We start from the raw sequence: 18093 nt of genomic DNA, 5'->3' as shown, positions 1-18093 counted from the left end.
CAGAGTTTAAAAGAGGTTTTGTAAAAAAATGTTTTTTCTTAATATTTTTTCAAGTCTGATGACAGCCTTCTGGAGGCTTTTCTGTGCCTTGGCAGTGGCTGACAGTAATGCACTTATAATAGGTACCAAGGAAAGGGTAGGGCAGGGTAGTGGGTAGAGTAAGGGTGTGGATAGCAGTAGTTTCTCAGAACAGTTTCCAAACTTTGTGGTTCAGGGCTGTTGAAAACAGGATGGTGTCCTGTTATGTCATAGGTGTTGATACATTTTTGTATTCAGTAGTTTGTCCATTAGGTTTTCATTAGCCACAGCATCCTGCCGTGGGAGTTTTTGAATTGCCATCTGTTTTCATTTAATGACGAGACATCTAATGGCATTTTTAATTTCTAATATACATTTAGTAAACAGCTTGAATTTATTATTTACCATTAGATTAAAATTAACAACTAGAATAAAAAATGATGCATTTTAAAATTCAATAATAAATAAAAAATAATAACTGACTCCTGTTAGATAAATCCTGAATTCTACTAGTCTTTTGCCTGTGACACAGGTTTGAACCTTGCCTGTGACACAGGTTTGAACCATTCTGTAGCCTGAGCTGCTTTCATTTTCTGTCCCAGTGTCCTCATCAAGTTATGAGAGGTAGAGACTAAACCCAGATGGAATATATTGAAATTTCTTCCTTTTCCTCCTTTCTTTCCTGCCTGAAATATAATTGCTACTTCAGCAAGAAAGTTCAGTCTCGAGTTTGAGAATCATTTTGCTTAGCCAAAATTATTGAGATGGTTGAGATTACTTTTATTTAGCAAAGCTTGAAACTTCTAATAAACTTAAAATTGATCTTGTTTTTCAGACTGAAAACCTAGAAAGTACAATAACTATACCAGATATCAGATTACATAGCAACCCTTCAGCTTTTAATGTTTACTGCAATGTCCGCCATTGTGTGTTGGAGTGGCAAAAAAAGGAAGCATCTGTATCTTTGGCTTCAAAGAACAGTGTACAGAGTGGGGATTCAGACAGTGATGAAGAAGAGGAATCCAAAGAGCCACCTATCAAACTTCCAAAGGCAAGTAACTGGATACTGTTTAAAGTGTGCCATGTATGTCATCTGAAGTTGGTATGTTCTTTGTGGTCAATAAAGAACAGCATTCTAAGCTAGCTGCTCAGAAAATAGCTATAGTTTTAGTTGTGGTCCATTTAGTCCAGAATCATCTGATCTGATGAATTAGGAAGATCTGTGTACCTGCCCAGTAATTATCTTCAAGTCAATTAAATGTCAGGTGAACATTCAACTTGCACTCCTTTAGAAGTACTGGTACTTGAAACTAACCTACAGCCTCAAAAATCTTCATAAACAAAGTGCAAATATGGTAGCTCTTAATCTGTCAGGCTACTAGCCACTAGTGATAAAATGTGCTTTCTCTTGCTTTATCCCCAAAAAGGAATAAATCTTTCTACTATTAGAATTCAGTTGGTGGAGTGTTTCCTAAAGCCGTTTGCCAGGTTTATGTGTAATTGCAATAACTGTCAATTATTCTTAATACCTTAGTTTTTTAATTTTCCACTTTCTTGCCTTTAGTGACTTTTGGCACTATAAATATAGATAGTAATACACCTTAAGATTTTGGACGCTATAGTTCAACAGTTAGGGTAGGTTTTTTACTATTTACTAGTTCTGTGCTTATAGTAGCATTAATGGTGGAAAGTCAGAAATCTGTATACAAGCTACTGTTTTTTTCCTTAATTTTTTTGATTTAATGATTCATTTTGTACTATGTAACTTCTGTGCATTCAGTTTTGTTCATTGCTAGCTTATTAATGCTATAAATCCTGCTTCCTTTTTGTATTCTGAGTCTAAAAAGCACGTTCAGAGTCAATTTCCTTGTTTGTATTTGCTCTAAAAACAATAAAAATAATGAACTAAAAATGGTGTTGCAGCAATGTTCTAGTTGTTTAGAAAATTAGAAGTTTATAGAAGTTTATAGATGATTGTGTTTAGGTAGTATTATCTGAAGGGCAAGTTTGGCACTCTGGGAAGTACTGGAGAATTGCAGAGGAATATAACCAAGTCAGGTAACTGCAATTTGGTAACTGAAATTTCACAGTTGGTAGTTGCAAAGTTATGTGTGGTCAGTAGAAATAGTTAGCATAATTTATGAACTGCATCTGACTCCTTGTGGATTATATTGAATGAATCAGCAAGTGCTTGTAGATGCTGGATTTGGAATTTTAAGTAAAAAGCAATATAGCTATTAGCATTTATAAAGAACGTAATGGAGTTTTAAAGAGATTTTGAAATTAAAAGAGGTTCCAAGAAGGGTAAGATTTACCAGTGGTATGGACAGAACACTTGTATATAGAAATGAAAACATTGGTATTGTTAAAGATGTTGTAGAGTTTATCAAAAAGAGACTTGGAAAAATGGTGCAGTTTTAAAAAGATGGTGGCTTAGAAAAAATGATAGGGAAGCTGTAGGTAGGAAGCTTTTATCAAAACAGAAAATCAGTGAGATATTTTGTTACATTTAATACAGAAAATTTAAATTGATTAAAATCGGTATGCCTTCAAACTGTTGATTTTTAGCAAAGAATCTACAAAATATCAAAGAATTCAAGAATTTTTACTGATTGAACGATGTCTTAGATGCTTGGTACAACCTCAGTGCTTTTAATAACATATCTAGCTAATACTTGGTTGTTTAGGTCACTCTGAAATAAGACACTTTTTAATACTAATTTCACTTGCATCCAAACACTTGGAAAAAGCATCAACTTGGAGCTGTCTCAGAGGTAGTAAAACTTTTGGAGGCTAAGTATGTAAATGTCTTTGTATGCTGAATATAGGTGTCTGTCTTATGCTTTGAGGATAGTGTGGTCTCATTCTTACGTATAATGAACAATATTGGGTAGGGCTTAATTTGCTAAATGTAAAGACACATTTCTGAAAGTAATTGTTAGCTTATTAAAAAGAATACTGATGTATTTTGAGTTTCAAGGTGAGGTGAAAGATTAAAAAAAAAGTTTAGCCAAGATTATTTCTTCTCAGATTCTCCAGAGTTAAACTGGTGAAGTTAGTCCTTGGTGTGGATTTTTTGGTATTGTGTGGGGTTTTTGGGTTCTTTTTTTAATTAAAATTCTTATATATGCATATAATTCTTTCATAAGTATTTTTTATATATATATATGTATGTGTGTGTGTATGTATATGGTGAAGAGAACTATTTTAAGATGCCTACCTGGTCTTTTTATCTCAGATACTAAAAAAAACCAACCCGAAACCTGTGAAGATAAGGCAAAACCCCAGCACAGCTATCCATGGTTGATTTCTACTGTAGTGGAAGTTCACCAAATTGTTTCCTTCACTGTGTTAGGTTCTCTGCTTTCTCCAGCTGCCTTTGTCAGCTGGTAGATGAGGTGTTCTGTTTGAAGACTGAGAAGAATACGTTAAACTTCTCATTTTCTCTCAAAGATACTATCACTGAAAAAAAGGGTATTTAAAAAAATGTACTATAGTGTATTTTATTCATTAGCCTGCAAGATGATGCTGAGTTTTGGATCTTGAAAAAAACATCTGTGCTGTTATTTTGTTGACAGGTGGTTGTTTTTTTGCCTTATAGATTCCATGCATGTGTTTTCATATCTTCATTGGAGTGGGGGAAATGTAAGGTGCAATTTGCAGGAAAATTGCTGTTGCACTTTGAAAACTTGATTTGATTATGTTTCTATTTTTCCTTCAAAAAACAAACAGGTGGTAAAAAAACTTCTGAAAGACAGGAACCAAAATAAATTGAATGACAGCAAAGACAGTTGCAAGGCATCTAGTAGAACTTAGATCTATTCTGACAGTCAGCTCTCTTTTAAGCATGACTGTCAGTTCCATTAACAATTTTATTTATTTTCAGATTTCAGTCTTTCTCAGATTTCACTCAGGGGTGAATCTATATTAAACACTATAAACATTGCGTCTCTGCTTCTGACAGAAACACACAATGAAGTTTTGAAGATATGGTTGCTTATTTGTTATGAGTTAACCCCACATGTTTTTTTTCACCCTCCTCACCATTACATACCATGTTTGAGAAGGAAGTGAAAGGGAACAGTCAGTGGAGAGAAGCATAATTGTAATCTCAGAACATTCAGAAATCCTAAAAGGGAAAGTTAGGAGTGGCTGTAACAGCGCTTTAACAGATGATGTATTAGTTGGCATAATGCATGTCTGTGACGAGTTACATAAAGAGTTTTAGCAATAAGCCATTCATCTTTGTTTTTTATATTGTCACAAAAACAATCTCAGAGGCTTTGGAGGGGAAAGTACTAGCGCTACCCGTATCAGCTGTCAAGTATATCGTTACTCAAGTTGGGAAGTAAAGATACAAGCCAATTCTACCTTGCTGTTTCACATTAATGAGCAAGGAGAAAGGAAAGAAGTCTGTCAAATAAAGTGTGAGCTTGATCGAAATTAGAAGGACTCAGGAGGCACAGTTTGTCTTATATTGTCCAAAAAATTTTAAGTTTCCTTATTTTTTCATGGAACTATTACTCTGCTTAGATACACACTTTCATATAATGACATTACTTCTGAGTAATATTTGCGAGTACAGTTGTGTAGGTGGGTACTTTTGATTCTCTTTTGAATTACTGTTTACATTTTTGTTCTTCAAATAATTGTCTTGTACTGTGAACATTAGGATATACTTTTATTGATGAAGATCCAAAAATATTAACAGATATTCTGAAATATCTGTACTTCTTTAGATCATTGAAGTTGGATTATGTGAAGTCTTTGAACTGATAAAGGAGACGAGATTTTCTCATCCATCCTTGTGTCTCAGGAGCCTACAAGCCTTGCTTAATGTGCTCCAGGGCCAGCAACCAGAAGGACTGCAATCAGAGCCTCCTGAAGTCCTAGGTAATACCTCATCTGTTACTGTATTTGTATTAATATATATCTATTATTGTGTTGGAGAGAAGAAAATGATTCCTAGGAAGTATTTATGAGATGGTAACTTGTTTGTTCTCAACTGATTGACTTTATTCTGGAGTGTAAACTCCTTGTGGTGTTGTAACCAGTGCTTTCTCAGCATTAATCTTTTGTAGAACAGAAATATTGGCATGTAAAGATGTATATATATACTTATAAAAAAAGTATCATGTTTTGTTGCTGTGTAATGCAGAGCTTCACTGAAGCACATAGTAAACCTTATAAATTGAGATTTGCTTGTCTTACCAAATTATAAAATGCTTGGTCTTATTAGAAGGAAGAAAGTTCTACGGTGAACTTCTCTTGTGATTTGCTGTTGTAATCTGTAGCTTAGCTATTTAATTAAAATTTATATAAAGCTGCTAAACAAAATGTCAGAATTGCTGCTTTTATTTCCTCTGGCCATCCAAAAGCTTCCCTGAAAATTAATTTTGCTTTTAATGATATTGAAACTAAAAGTTGAACTGAAGGCTTTAAGTGTGTGATTGATTATGTCCTTGAAATTAAAATCTAGTTATCTTTTATTAATTTATAGTTTTTACTTATTTGTAGAACTGCAAAGAAGACTAAGCTATAGCATCTGTAGTTTAAAATCGAACAAAAATATGTATTTTCAGACTTTCTATATATGTTTTTCTGTGTTATGGCTCAACTGTACTCCATTTCCAAAGAGTATAATAATTTGCTACAGAAAGTTTTATTTTGTATTGATGCATAGATTATTAAAAAGCTACAAAGAAGGCTTTGTTTCGATTACTGCCTCAGTGGTTATTTGTATATACTACCAAAAAAAAATGAGGTGGATTTCTGTTCACACCTTGATTGTTAAAGATGTTCAGCTGCTAAACAGTGCTTATAAAGAGGGATAGGATCAGAATAATTTTCAAGCTTTGATTTGAAATGCTTGTTTCTGAGAAATGGGATGTGCTTCAACATGGGTAATTGTCATAAAGATTAGACAAGTTTGGTCAAGACCTACATATCATCTCAGTGATGAGGCAGACTGAATAGGCAGATAAAGTAATTCCTTCTCACCCGTTTTTTATAAATGTGTTCCACTGTAACAGAAGGACTTGGTTTTTCTTCTCTGGCCATTGTGGTTGTCGAGACTTAACATTTTCTGGCTAAAAAAGAGTGAAAAGGATGTTTTAGGCCTGTTTAAATGGGATGCTTTCTTTTCTGTCTGGAAATAGAGCTAAATTTAACAGCTGAGGAAAGATGTACCATGTATTTTGTAAGTTTAATTTCCCATTGACTGGCAAATTGCTTGATACGATTTGGTGACTCATCTGTGTAATTGCTGTGTTTTATTTGCAGAATCCCTGTTCCAGCTTCTTCTGGAGATAACTGTCCGTAGCACAGGAATGAATGACAGTACAGGACAGTCCTTGACAGCACTTTCCTGCGCTTGCCTCTTCAGTTTGGTAGCAGCATGGGGAGAGACAGGAAGAACATTGCAAGCAATCTCTGCTATCCTCACCAATAATGGCAGCCATGCTTGTCAGACTATTCAGGTCTTTCACTAAAACTTCTCTGTATCTGGGAATTAATGTAAATGATACATACATGAGTTCTGAGAAGATCTATTTTGTAAATTCAGTTAACTTTTTTCCCCCTCACTATTTTTGAGATAAGAATAGGTACTTCTTCATCTATCTTGAGTTAGACATGGAAGAACAAAAAATACAACACTTAAAAAATAGTAATGTTTTTCATTCATTCACTATTTCTTCTACTGTTTAGGTGCCAACCATTTTAAACTCTCTTCAGCGGAGTGTACAGGCAGTTTTGGTAGGCAAAATCCAAATCCAGGACTGGTTCAGTAATGGGATAAAGAAGGCAGCCTTGATGCACAAATGGCCATTGAAAGAAATATCGGTAGATGAAGACGACCAGTGTCTCCTTCAGAGTGATGGCTTTTTCCTGTATCTTTTGTGTAAAGATGGACTTTACAAAATTGGCTCTGGATATAGCGGCACAGTGAGGGTAATGTGATTTCTTCTTGTCTGACAAATGATAGTTAATATTTTAACATAACTTTTATGATGTCCTGTTTCCATTGAGAATCTTTTGTAGCTTACTAATGATCAGTTCTTTTAAATTTGTCTAACCTTTTTGTGATGATTTCTATGAAAATTTTACAGCATTTTCCTAAAATTTTCACTCTTCAATATGGTTGAATACATTGTTATTTAGATGGTAAATTATTTTGTGTAAAATTGTTGCTCTGATACTTGTTAAATGATTGGAGCTTTTTGCTTTTCAGGGCCATATATACAATTCTACATCCCGCATCAAAAACAGAAAGGAAAAAAAGTCTTGGTTAGGCTATGCTCAGGTAGGTGAATATTTAAAACATAAAATGTGTGCCCCATCCCCAGTCCCCCATGAGTAATTTAAATAGATCTTGGCTTAGAGTAAGATGCATGGGTATTGTATTGTTCCTTTGGCTTTAGTTATAAAAATAAATTTTTTGATACTGACTTTTAAATTGTGGAAAATTAGGAACATCTGATGGTATTGGCATGTAGAAAGGAGTAATGAAATTTGTCATTGATTTGTGCTGTCACTGTAAATACTTTCTCAAAATACAATGGTTTAACACATAAATTAATGACTTGTACAATCAATTGATGTATGCTTCTTCAATAAAGAAGTCAATGGATGCAAACTGTGCTGTTGCAACAAAATAGTTTAAAAATATACGCAAAATATCTAATTATGAAAATTAATTTTAAAATATTTGTAGTAAATGACTACTGCAGAGTTAACTATATTTGGTGGATGTTTTGTGTTTTTAGAATTAGTCGGTTTCTGGAATATCAACCACCTTTTTTTATACCTTTGCCATTCATCATAAAAATAGTGGATTTTTTTAGAATCCTATTATTACCACTGAGTGTGCACACTCTCATGCTCTCTCTCCCTGCTCCCAAACAAAAAAACCTAGAGCAAACCAAAAATTAAATTTCAGAGAACAATGAATTTACCTAATTTTTTTTTACCTAGAGCAATTTTTATTGTATATTTACTATCAACTGAGTGATCTCATTGTCCCAGTGTGAAATTAACTGTACTCCTTTCACGTTTTTGAAGTGAAATGGCTTATTATGAATATATATTCTATTATTACAGTTATATACACACACACACATGACGTGGTTTTGTTTAGTGTTAAAACAGATCACGGAAAGGTATATTGGTGCAATACAAATGTGTGTGGATGCATTCATTCAGGAGCCTGTTTTATCAGTTTGGAAGGGAATAGGATCCATACAGTTTCACTATATAGAGTTACACATCTGTACATAGCTATAAATATATTTGATGTTCTTTGAGTGCTTGTACAGGTGTATGCACTCACACAGTGACTGTACCCAAAGACATTGCTAGTTGGAAAAATGTCACTCTGGGGCTATATTTATAGGAAGATGTGTAAGTTGCACTTATTGCTAAGTATGTGTCCGTAAAAGAGGTAAGATAAACCCTCAGTCTCATTTCCCTTCAGGTGCTAGGTTAAGTCAGCTCAAATTCAAGTGATTTTTCTTGCTTCATCATATGTTATTTTAGACTGATTCTTTTCTGTCTACTTTAATGCTCTTAACTTACTTTTCATAGCTTTTGTGGGTTTGTTTTTCCTCGTTTCACAAAGATTTATCCAGAAAAATTCAAGTAGTTTAGATGGAAGGAAAAGGATTGGTTGGATTTTTCTGTTGTTGTTAGATGATTGTAATTAGGGTCTGTGACTCCTTGACAAATGAAGATATCCAGAGGTTAAGCCTTAGTGACCTCCATGTGAAATGGGTCCATATGTAGATGTGTAGAATCCCCACCTGAGGCCAGTCATGCTTCAAGCAAGTACAAGCCATTGTCATATCTCCTGCTATGACACTACTGTTGTCAGAATCATTACTTGGTTCACATTGGCCTCTACAGCTTTCCTGTAGGTGAATACTACCTTGCTTGAGTGAGAACGTTTGTTCCTTTCCTTTAGCTGCTTTTATAGCAGAAGTGCTTTGTAAGTGTAAATTCCACACGTGTGTTTCTACCCTGCTCTCTCAAAGCCTTTGAAAGGTTCACAGGCGTTGTAGGATCTTAAAAGATGCAAGAGCAAAGTTGCCATGTTACTACTGTGGATCTATGCACATTATGCAAACATGGGGGCTTATGCAATCTATCTAGTTCAAGTGTTTGTTTAAAAGTGCACTCAGAGTTAGAGGTACAAACAACAAACCTCAAATGTGAATTTCAGATAGGCAAATATTTTTACTGAGAAACCTTCTAAAATGGTGACTGAATCAAACCTTTAAAAAAGTATACATATGAACAGAGGGAAGACACTGTTTTGGTATACCAAAGGAGACTTCTTGACATGGGTTGCTGACCAGAGTAAGTAATTTTTCAGAAATGAAGGTATTCTGCATGTGGAGAAACAGAAAGAGGAAATCTTTAGTCCTGAGTATCCCTTCCCCTAGGTCTGGTTAGGAGCTGGAACGTAAGAAGTATAAGAACTCATTGTATGTAACCTTGTGTCATGGCTACTGTCACCAAAATCACGCTGTACTTTGCAGGAATTTCTTTGACGCAGAGCTCAGAAAGAATAAATACATGGTATCTTGTTAGTGTGGGAGTCAAAGTAGTTAATTAACATATTTGAAAATTTATCTAGTTTTTAATGTTTATATTAATATTTATTAATGATCGCTCTCTATATAGGGCTATATATGTATTTTCTTCCTGGAATTCCTGTGAGTCCTTTGTTGATTTGGATAGCGGGGACAGGAACATTGGTTTTTACTGTGGCTGTAGGTTTTAACTGTAATTGCATACACATGAAGAACAGCATTACTACGTGTGACTCCAAAAGCTGTATACAAGCTTTAGCACACTGGTCTACAGAATGTAGAAAGTGTGGAGGAAGGGGATCAAATTTCCATTTTTTATTACAGAATTTGATTAATGGAAAAAAGTTGATTATCAAAATTAAGCAGATTTGTGGTAAAAGGTTTCAAAAATGTTTAAACAATACCTAAAATGACTATTGCACTTTTAAACTTTTTGACAATATCCTTTGATGTATTTAAGAATATTTTCGTACCAATATATGTATTTTTACTCTTACCAGGGTTATTTATTATATAGAGATGCAAATAATCACAGTATGACAGCCATAAGAATAAACCCTGAAACTCTGGAACAAGATGGTACAGTTGCTTTGCCAGGTAAGATCCTCTGGATGTAAGATGGTTATAGTTTACTGTTTATATGATATGTATTTTCAGGTAAGCGGAAGAGAAATTGAGACAGGTTTTGAGATCACAGAGACACTGCTTTTTTTATGACTGATTTGCCTCATTAGACCAGCTGCAGTGTTTCATTCTTACTCCAACTACTGGAAGAATGCTGCCACATTTTAGAATGTATGGTCATCTTAATTTAAAGACTCCAAGAGCTTAACTTCCTTCTTAGAGAATTTTTATTTCTTCCTCATTTGAAGTTTGAGCATTTGGCTTGGATGTGACTTTGTTTCCAGTATCTCTTACATGTAGGTAGTTACAAACTCTGACCAAAATAATTTTTAAGTTTTTAATATCATAGAAATGTATCTAAAGAACAAAGGAGGCTAATGAACACTGATGGGCTATGCTTCTGATGTTTAAGTTGGTGGTGGGTTTTTGTTTATTTGTTTTGTAGGTTTTGTTTGTTTGTTTTGGGGTGGTGGTGTTGTTGTTGGGGTTTAGGTCTCTGTTTAGAAAATGAGGATGTTCCTGGAACACGCTTTAATTAGCTTCCTGGTGAAACATCTCTTCCTAACCACTCACGTAAACAGTAGAAGGGCACAAGAATATCTTTTGATCGAGCAATGACAGGCTTATTCTGTAGATCAGAAGAAAGATTTTATGTTGCATCCTGACATAAATAAGAAGACACTGACTGAAACCTCAGAAAAATTCTCTAGGCTTTTTGTACTTCAAACACAAGCAATCATTTTTAAGACAAACTATGAGTGTAGAATCTAGTTTATGCAGCTTTCTGCAAGTCCTTAGAATGTGGATGTATGTTTAAGCTGCTTGGTCCTTGTGGGGCTGTATGAAAAGTCTTGAGTGAGAGCACATTCCAAGGACCTGACAAATTGCCTTGTAGGGCTGTTTTTACACTGTCTTCACCTCAAGGCACCTTCTTCAAACAGTAGGGTTCATTGAGGTCCTCAATTATGTTACCATTGATAAACAAATCGGTGCTCCTCATGCAAGTCTCGAGGGACACTTGAGAACATGTAAAGTCTGTACCTCTAAGCTTTTAGCTTTCTTTTGCAAATCTGAGTGACAGGTGTCATTCTGCAAGACAGCCTTGTGTTTATACTATAAAAAGGTGCAAATTAAATGAGTGTGCCTTCTAAACAAAACTGTAGTAATCTTTCAGTGCAAAAGTAAGTCTTACAACTGTGGGAATACCCAGTCAGAAATCCCTGAAACTATTTCACACAGTTGCTTTTCGTATGGTTTGTGATGGTGTGAAAGTGGATGCCAGGTGTTCTTTGTAACTCCTACCGTTTGTATTTCAGGCCTTGAACTTTGCTGTTTTACTTTCTACACTTCTACACGTTTATCTTAATGTTATAATGTGAGCAGATATGACCTAGTCTTTTGGCTAGCACAAAGTCAAAGGGGTTCACTTCTGGTTATTTCAGTTTCCCATTAGGACAAAAGAAATTAAGAGGGGGGGGGGTTGGGGCGGAGTATGTGACCTATATGAGGATACCTGATAAGTAACTCCAAGCAGTAGTGGCTGCCCCACTGTAACCTCAATAATAACCTGTGGCATGTTGTAGTTCTGAAAAACCATACTGGAAAGAACTAGAAGACAGTAACCTTGCTAACAGCTGAACACTGATCTGACTCCCAACTATTTGTTCCTAATTGGTATGGTATTCAGACATGGCTGTTTGGAGTTAATCTCTTTCAAATGCCTGGGTTGGTGATTATGCATTTAAATAAGGTATTTGCATTTATTTGTACAGGGATGGGAGGAGATTAGGAGTTCATTAGGACATGTGATTAGGAGTTGATCCCAGCTAGAAGTCACATGACCTTAGAAAGCTCAGTGAACTATAGAATATTATCTTCTCCTTTTTCAGACAGCAGGATCCACCAGTTTCTTGAAACCGTAAACTTCTATTTCAAAGGGCAGTCTTTCCACTCTGATAGATGATCTAGCAAATCTGACAATGTATCTGGAACTGCCAGGCTGTGTCAACATTCTTGTATCTAACACCTTTGCTAAGCTTCATACAATGTAGTTGAGATGTGGTGCTGTCTTCCCAGTCCAAATATCATAAAAGAATCTCTGAATTCTATAAGATTTTCTAGGTGATTGGACCGGAATTTACAGGGTTTTTTTTCTAGATTGTTTCTTTAACAGTAATGCTTACTACATACCTGAGAGAAAGATTGCTGTGTTCATCTGAAGAAATTGAAGTTACATGGTATATGGTTTCATTGTTCTTTGAATTTACACATGAATATCTTGGAGCTCAGGACTATTCACTTAGTCAGAAAAGTACTGCTGAGGGTAGCCTAGACAAGCTCAAGAGTACTTAAACAGCAGGCACAGGATGCACTGTGTAAATATGGAAGGTGATGGTTGACAGTTATCTTCTCGGGAAGCCTCTGCAGAGGCTGTGCTTAACAGATGTTGGTAGTTATGACCTTTAAATAAAACATAAGCACTTTCTGTTATAGTAATCTCCAGACAGAAACCTTTGATATCTTCATCCCCAGAGTAATTTCCAGTCAGATTGAGTAAGACCACAATTGTAGATAAGAGCTCTTTGCTAGCTGAGACACTACACTACCCTACTTTTTGCAGATACTCCATTTGTTTTCCAGTTTCTAATCTCCCCATTGATTAGATATTTAATGCTGGGCCTGGGTGTTATCTAATCATGTGCTAATTTTTAGGAAGTCTTCTGAAGAACATATATTAAGAAAAAAAACACCCCAACATCCCAGATATAAACATATAAACAACCTCCAAAAACATTTACCTGGGGGCTTTCCTCTTCTTGAAATGACTCAAGAAGTAGGCCAAAGAGTAATATGGACCAACTGGTGGCCAGAATATCTTGTTTCCTTGACGGTTACACTTATGTGAACACGTAATTTTCAACCATTCAGAGGATCTTAATACTTACCAACTTCCTGTAACCTTTCAGAAATGTCATTTAGATTCTTTTTGGAACTTTTCTTCAAGTTATTGATGACTCTTGTTTTATCACTAATATCACTTTGCAACATAGAGAATTAGTAACGTGAACTGACCTTGGTCATCAAATCAAGATTATATTTGAGAGAGCAGTATTTCAGACTTCAGTGTATCTGTGATTCTCCATCCTGCTTGCTGCTTACCCTCTTTGTGATTCATACCTGTATGTGCTCTACGGGGGAGGTTGTCTACTTTAGGACTGTTACTTCAAGATGTGAAAATTAGAGAAGGCCACCTAATGCATATTCTGTTCCGGATAAGATAGTGTATTAGACTGGGCAGTACAGCAGGAAAAACTAAACAAGCTTATTGGTTTGTGCATACTGTGGTGTTTTTTTCAGGTGTAATATTTTTACAAAATATTCCAACTAGCTAGCAAAAAATAGCAAACTTGCTAGTTATGACAGAAGGTTATTATGTGCTTCATTTAGCATTAAATTTATTAGATAAAATTACTGATACGGGATCTTTGTTCAGGTTATGAAGCAGATATTTAGAGTGTAAAGTAGCTGTCCCAGAATATTTTTAGAAGAGGTGTATTTCCTGTGTGCAATCAGTGAAACAAACATCTTACAAGCCATATAATATCAATATCTTTGTTAGCAGCTCCTAGAGCAGAGCAGGAAGGGAAAAAGAGATGGTGTTAGGGACATACTCTTAAACTTGCAGAGGAAGTGGTCTTTTTATTTTTACCCTAATATGGGCAGAATTCTTTCCTTACCATTTTTTCTTGGAAATAGCTGACCCATTTTCAATAAATATGTGATGCATTCAAGTATATACTTTGTAGTTTTCAAAAAACCCCTAATTTTCAGTTAATAATTTGGCAAACTTTATAAACAATGGGAAAATGAGATGAATAATGAATTCTGTTTCATTTATTTCTCTTAAGTTTTATATGCTGGACTGAGGAAATTTCTTTAAAGATAATGGCCCTTTTTTAAAAAAAAAAAGGGGGGGGGGGGTGGAAGATCTTTGGGGAAGGAGAAAGACAAACACTCCCAGAAAATTAGAATTTGTGTTATAGTTTAGAATACCCCTCACAGGTGAATACTAAATGCTCTTACAGTTAAATGTTGAGGTAATCCCTTATGTTTCATACAATGGAAAGTGCTTTAATAACTCTTAAAGGAACAAAGGAGTATTATATACTTTGGGTGAGAGAGGAGATCATAGCATAAAATAACATGTTATCAGAACAGTCTAATCTCTCTTCAGGCAAACTAGAATTCTCATAGTGTGATTAACAGTGTGTGTTATGTATGTTAAAATAAACTGATGCAGTGCATTTCATCTTTCTCACAGATTGTCATACTGAAGGGCAGAATATCCTTTTCACTGATGGAGAATATATTAATCAAATAGCAGCATCTAGAGATGTAAGTGTTACATATGATGGGTAAACTTCTTTCAACTGAATTGTTTTATTTTACAATACTTATAGCGTCCTTTTTGCTTAATGTTTGGCTTTTTCTTTGCTAAGGAAGAAATCCATGTAACTAGAGATAATGGGGAAACTACCATATTTGTGCATAAAGGAGCAATATTTTGGTATTTACCCACACAATTTTAATTTGTGATGGATTTTTCAGGGTTTTTTTATTTTTCAGATAAATTTTAAGGAAAATGTTGTTGCTCTTTCTGAGGAAAAAAAATCTTATACGTGGAATAATTTTTTTTTAACCTGTTGTTCTCCAGGATCTCTGTGGCATAAGCTTCTTAGAGCTTAATTATATATTTTTATTTTTCTAATTTAGTTTCTTGTAATTGCTTTGGTACATGTTAGGGAATTTCAGCGAGATTTAATAGAAGAGGTATGAAAGATACTACATTCGGATAGATTTTTATATGAAAATTGCCTATTGGCCAAAGTTATGGAAATGCAAGTAAGTGCTTCTACTAAGGGCAAAATAGTTCTAGCTGTTCTGTGTTGTGTTTGGCAGACAGTTATTACATTTTTAGATCTGGATGGATCACTGTGTTTTGACAGTGAGAAAGCTGTAAAACAGGGATAGGGCAGGGATGGGGTGATACAGGCTTGGCAAGAAGTGCCAAACTTGCACCTATAAGAGAACCAGGATTAATCCCTTTCCCTGCTAATAAAACAACGTTTAACATGGCCAGATGAAGATGCTTGATCTACACTTGTAAACAAAAACCTGTTTTAGCTACTCTTTAAAGCAGTTACTTTTAACTGCGATGCAGAATTTTGGGTTCTGGATCAGGAGGGCATAAAAGATAAATGTGAATAGTTATAAATATTTCTGTGGTGAGATTCAGAGTTAATTATAGTAATTCACCATTTTCATAGTGTTCATAGTGTTTTCATAGAATTCAAAGTATGTTTAAGGTCAGTCAGATGCTTATCTTCAGCTCGTCCTGTTTGACACTTTCTTCTGTTCTCCTGTATAATAATGTTACATTTATCAATGTGTCCTCTGATAACTTGCTCTGAAGCAGTATTATCCTGAGGCACCTAGGCCTTAAAAAGTAAATTAATGCATTTATTATACAGTATAAAGTAGGTTGTTTTTTATTTATTTATTGCAGGATGGCTTTGTAGTGCGAATATTTGCAACAAGTACTGAGCCAGTACTGCAACAAGAGCTGCAGCTTAAGCTTGCAAGAAAATGCCTACATGCCTGTGGCATCTCATTGTTTGATTTGGAGAAAGACTTGCACATTATCAGTAAGTTCTCTTCTGTGAAGTAAGTTCTCTTCTGTGAAGGTTAATAAAACCCTAGTAATTCAAATAATGAAACCAAAACACTGCCCTTCCTGTTGTTTGCCTTTATTACGTGCAAGAAGGTATAGGTCCATTATAAACAGGTGGAGAAGTACAAGGGTTTTGAAACTGCTTAAGCGTTATTTGACTCATAGTAATCCACATACACATTTTGAAACCACATTTCTATCTGTAGCATGATCAATGGTTTTCCGGTATTTTCCTCTAGTTGTGCAATAAATATATAATTGTTTGAAGCTTGGACTTCATAATGGTGCTCATATAACACATAGATAAACTATAGAACTCCTTGTTGTTTTGGGTCAAATCTACAAAATTTAAAAGGACTGTTGGCTGGATTAATGGAACAGAAATGTATTGAAAGATATTAAATTACATGAAAAACACCTTTGCATTAGAGTCTGAGATGCAATAATGTTGGTTCCTACAAAGGCATTTTGGAGAGATATGACTTGGCCTTTGTTGTGGGTCTTTTTTTCTCCATTAGGTTTCTGCTTTTGGTGCTATCAGAACAAAAAGGCTACACGGACCTTTTCTCTGACCAAGCGCAGTAGCTCTTATGCTAGTGCTTTTTACCTCTTTGAACAACTCTGTCAAGTCTAGCCCTGTAAGCCTTCTTGTGGCAGCAAGACTTTGTTTCACTTGTAACTTTCTTAGAACTTATTGTTATGACAAACTGTCCCGGGCAGAGTTACGTTTGTAAACTTGTCTGTGAAACCGACTGGTTAAACTGTCTGGTTAACACAATCTTACTCACTCAGGTACAGGGTTTGATGAGGAATCAGCTGTCCTTGGTGCTGGAAGAGAGTTTGCACTAATGAAAACTGCTAGTGGAAAGGTACTGAACATGTTCTGTAGTAAATAACGAACTACACCAATGTATATCTACACGTCTTTTAATTTAATTACTGTTTTCCAAAATAGCTTCTTGCCTTTTTAGTATGTTAGAAAGACTTTATATGACACTATTTAAATACATTTTCAGAGCCTACTTTAAAGAGAAAAAGGAAAATGGTTATTTAAAACCACAGATGGTGTTGGAACCATTGAGAAATCTGTGGCTTGAAATTTACAGGAATTTCTACGGTCAGTCTTACTTAAAGACGGTGTGAGGCTTTGTTTTAGATTTGGGGGACAAAATTACCTTTTGTCTAAAATGATGTATTAGCACATAGCACATTTGCAAAATTTTTTGCCTCATAACTTTACGTAAGCACTCTGACCATAGTCATTTATTTAAATCCCAGCCTGATTTTTCCAATCCTTTTGAAAATTACTATCTTCCCTAGGCAAAGTTTTCAATTAATTTCTTTAAACCTGTTCTTAATGATTTGATATGTTGGTTCTGCTCGGTGGAGGCTGTTTTTCTGAGACATTTGCATATTCATTGACATTTAGAAATAATTTTGCTTACTGTGACTATGACTTTTTTACATTATTTACTGTGGTTCTGTTTTGGTTTGGGAAACTGATGTTATTTTACTTGTATAAGCATAGTTCCTTGTTTTTCTCTGTTCAGAATTGTGTTGCTTTTTTGGAATGAAGGCCTTGCTCTGCTGCTATCAAAACAGTGAGACTGGTGAAAATGTTCACAAATAAACTTAACTATGTTTTCCTAAAAAAATTTAATGTTATGAAACAGAATTTGATCAAGCAATACTCTTCAGACATTAGAGGACACAGGTTAATTTGAACTTGAGACTAACAAATGCCTCTTCAGTATGACATTAACAAATTTCCTAATTTTGATCTCTAAATTTGTGTGTTTAGGTAGGAAATACACTTTATAAGACAATGACAAATGGCTTTAGGTGCCCACGTAGGTTAACACACCTATTTTATATTACTATTGAGTAGCATGGTTCTAGAGGAAACTTTTTAGTCCAAACCAGTAGTTTTGTGTTTGTTCATGTGAAATATTTTATTCTGTGTTATTTATGTACTCAATGGCCACTGTGCATTTACTGAAAAGAAGTTCTAAAAATGTGTCAAAGCATATGAAAATTTGTAGTAATTTGGTATTTTAAACTATTTTTATTGTTATAGTCCCATCTTGGTTTTACACTGAGTTAACTTTTAAGTGTTTTCAATGCTTGGTT

General features: G+C 34.9%; 1 protein-coding gene across 20 annotated transcripts in view; it reads left to right on the top strand.

Annotated features, from left to right (window-relative positions):
• MYCBP2 (MYC binding protein 2) overlaps positions 1–18093 on the top strand; it is a 200770-nt gene that overhangs the window by 36701 nt on the left and 145976 nt on the right. For all 20 annotated transcript variants that reach the window (XM_037377066.1, XM_037377073.1, XM_037377077.1 and 17 more), the window contains exons 3-11: positions 854–1069; positions 4758–4911; positions 6301–6497; positions 6727–6969; positions 7250–7321; positions 10109–10205; positions 14554–14627; positions 15799–15937; positions 16756–16832. In XM_037377066.1, the coding sequence (XP_037232963.1) occupies positions 854–1069; positions 4758–4911; positions 6301–6497; positions 6727–6969; positions 7250–7321; positions 10109–10205; positions 14554–14627; positions 15799–15937; positions 16756–16832 (1269 nt within the window). The remainder of the gene's footprint in view (positions 1–853; positions 1070–4757; positions 4912–6300; positions 6498–6726; positions 6970–7249; positions 7322–10108; positions 10206–14553; positions 14628–15798; positions 15938–16755; positions 16833–18093) is intronic.

Source organism: Falco rusticolus, chromosome 2 (genome assembly GCF_015220075.1).
Source record: "Falco rusticolus isolate bFalRus1 chromosome 2, bFalRus1.pri, whole genome shotgun sequence".
NCBI lineage: Eukaryota > Metazoa > Chordata > Aves > Falconiformes > Falconidae > Falco > Falco rusticolus.
This window is presented reverse-complemented; position numbering and strand designations above follow the sequence as displayed.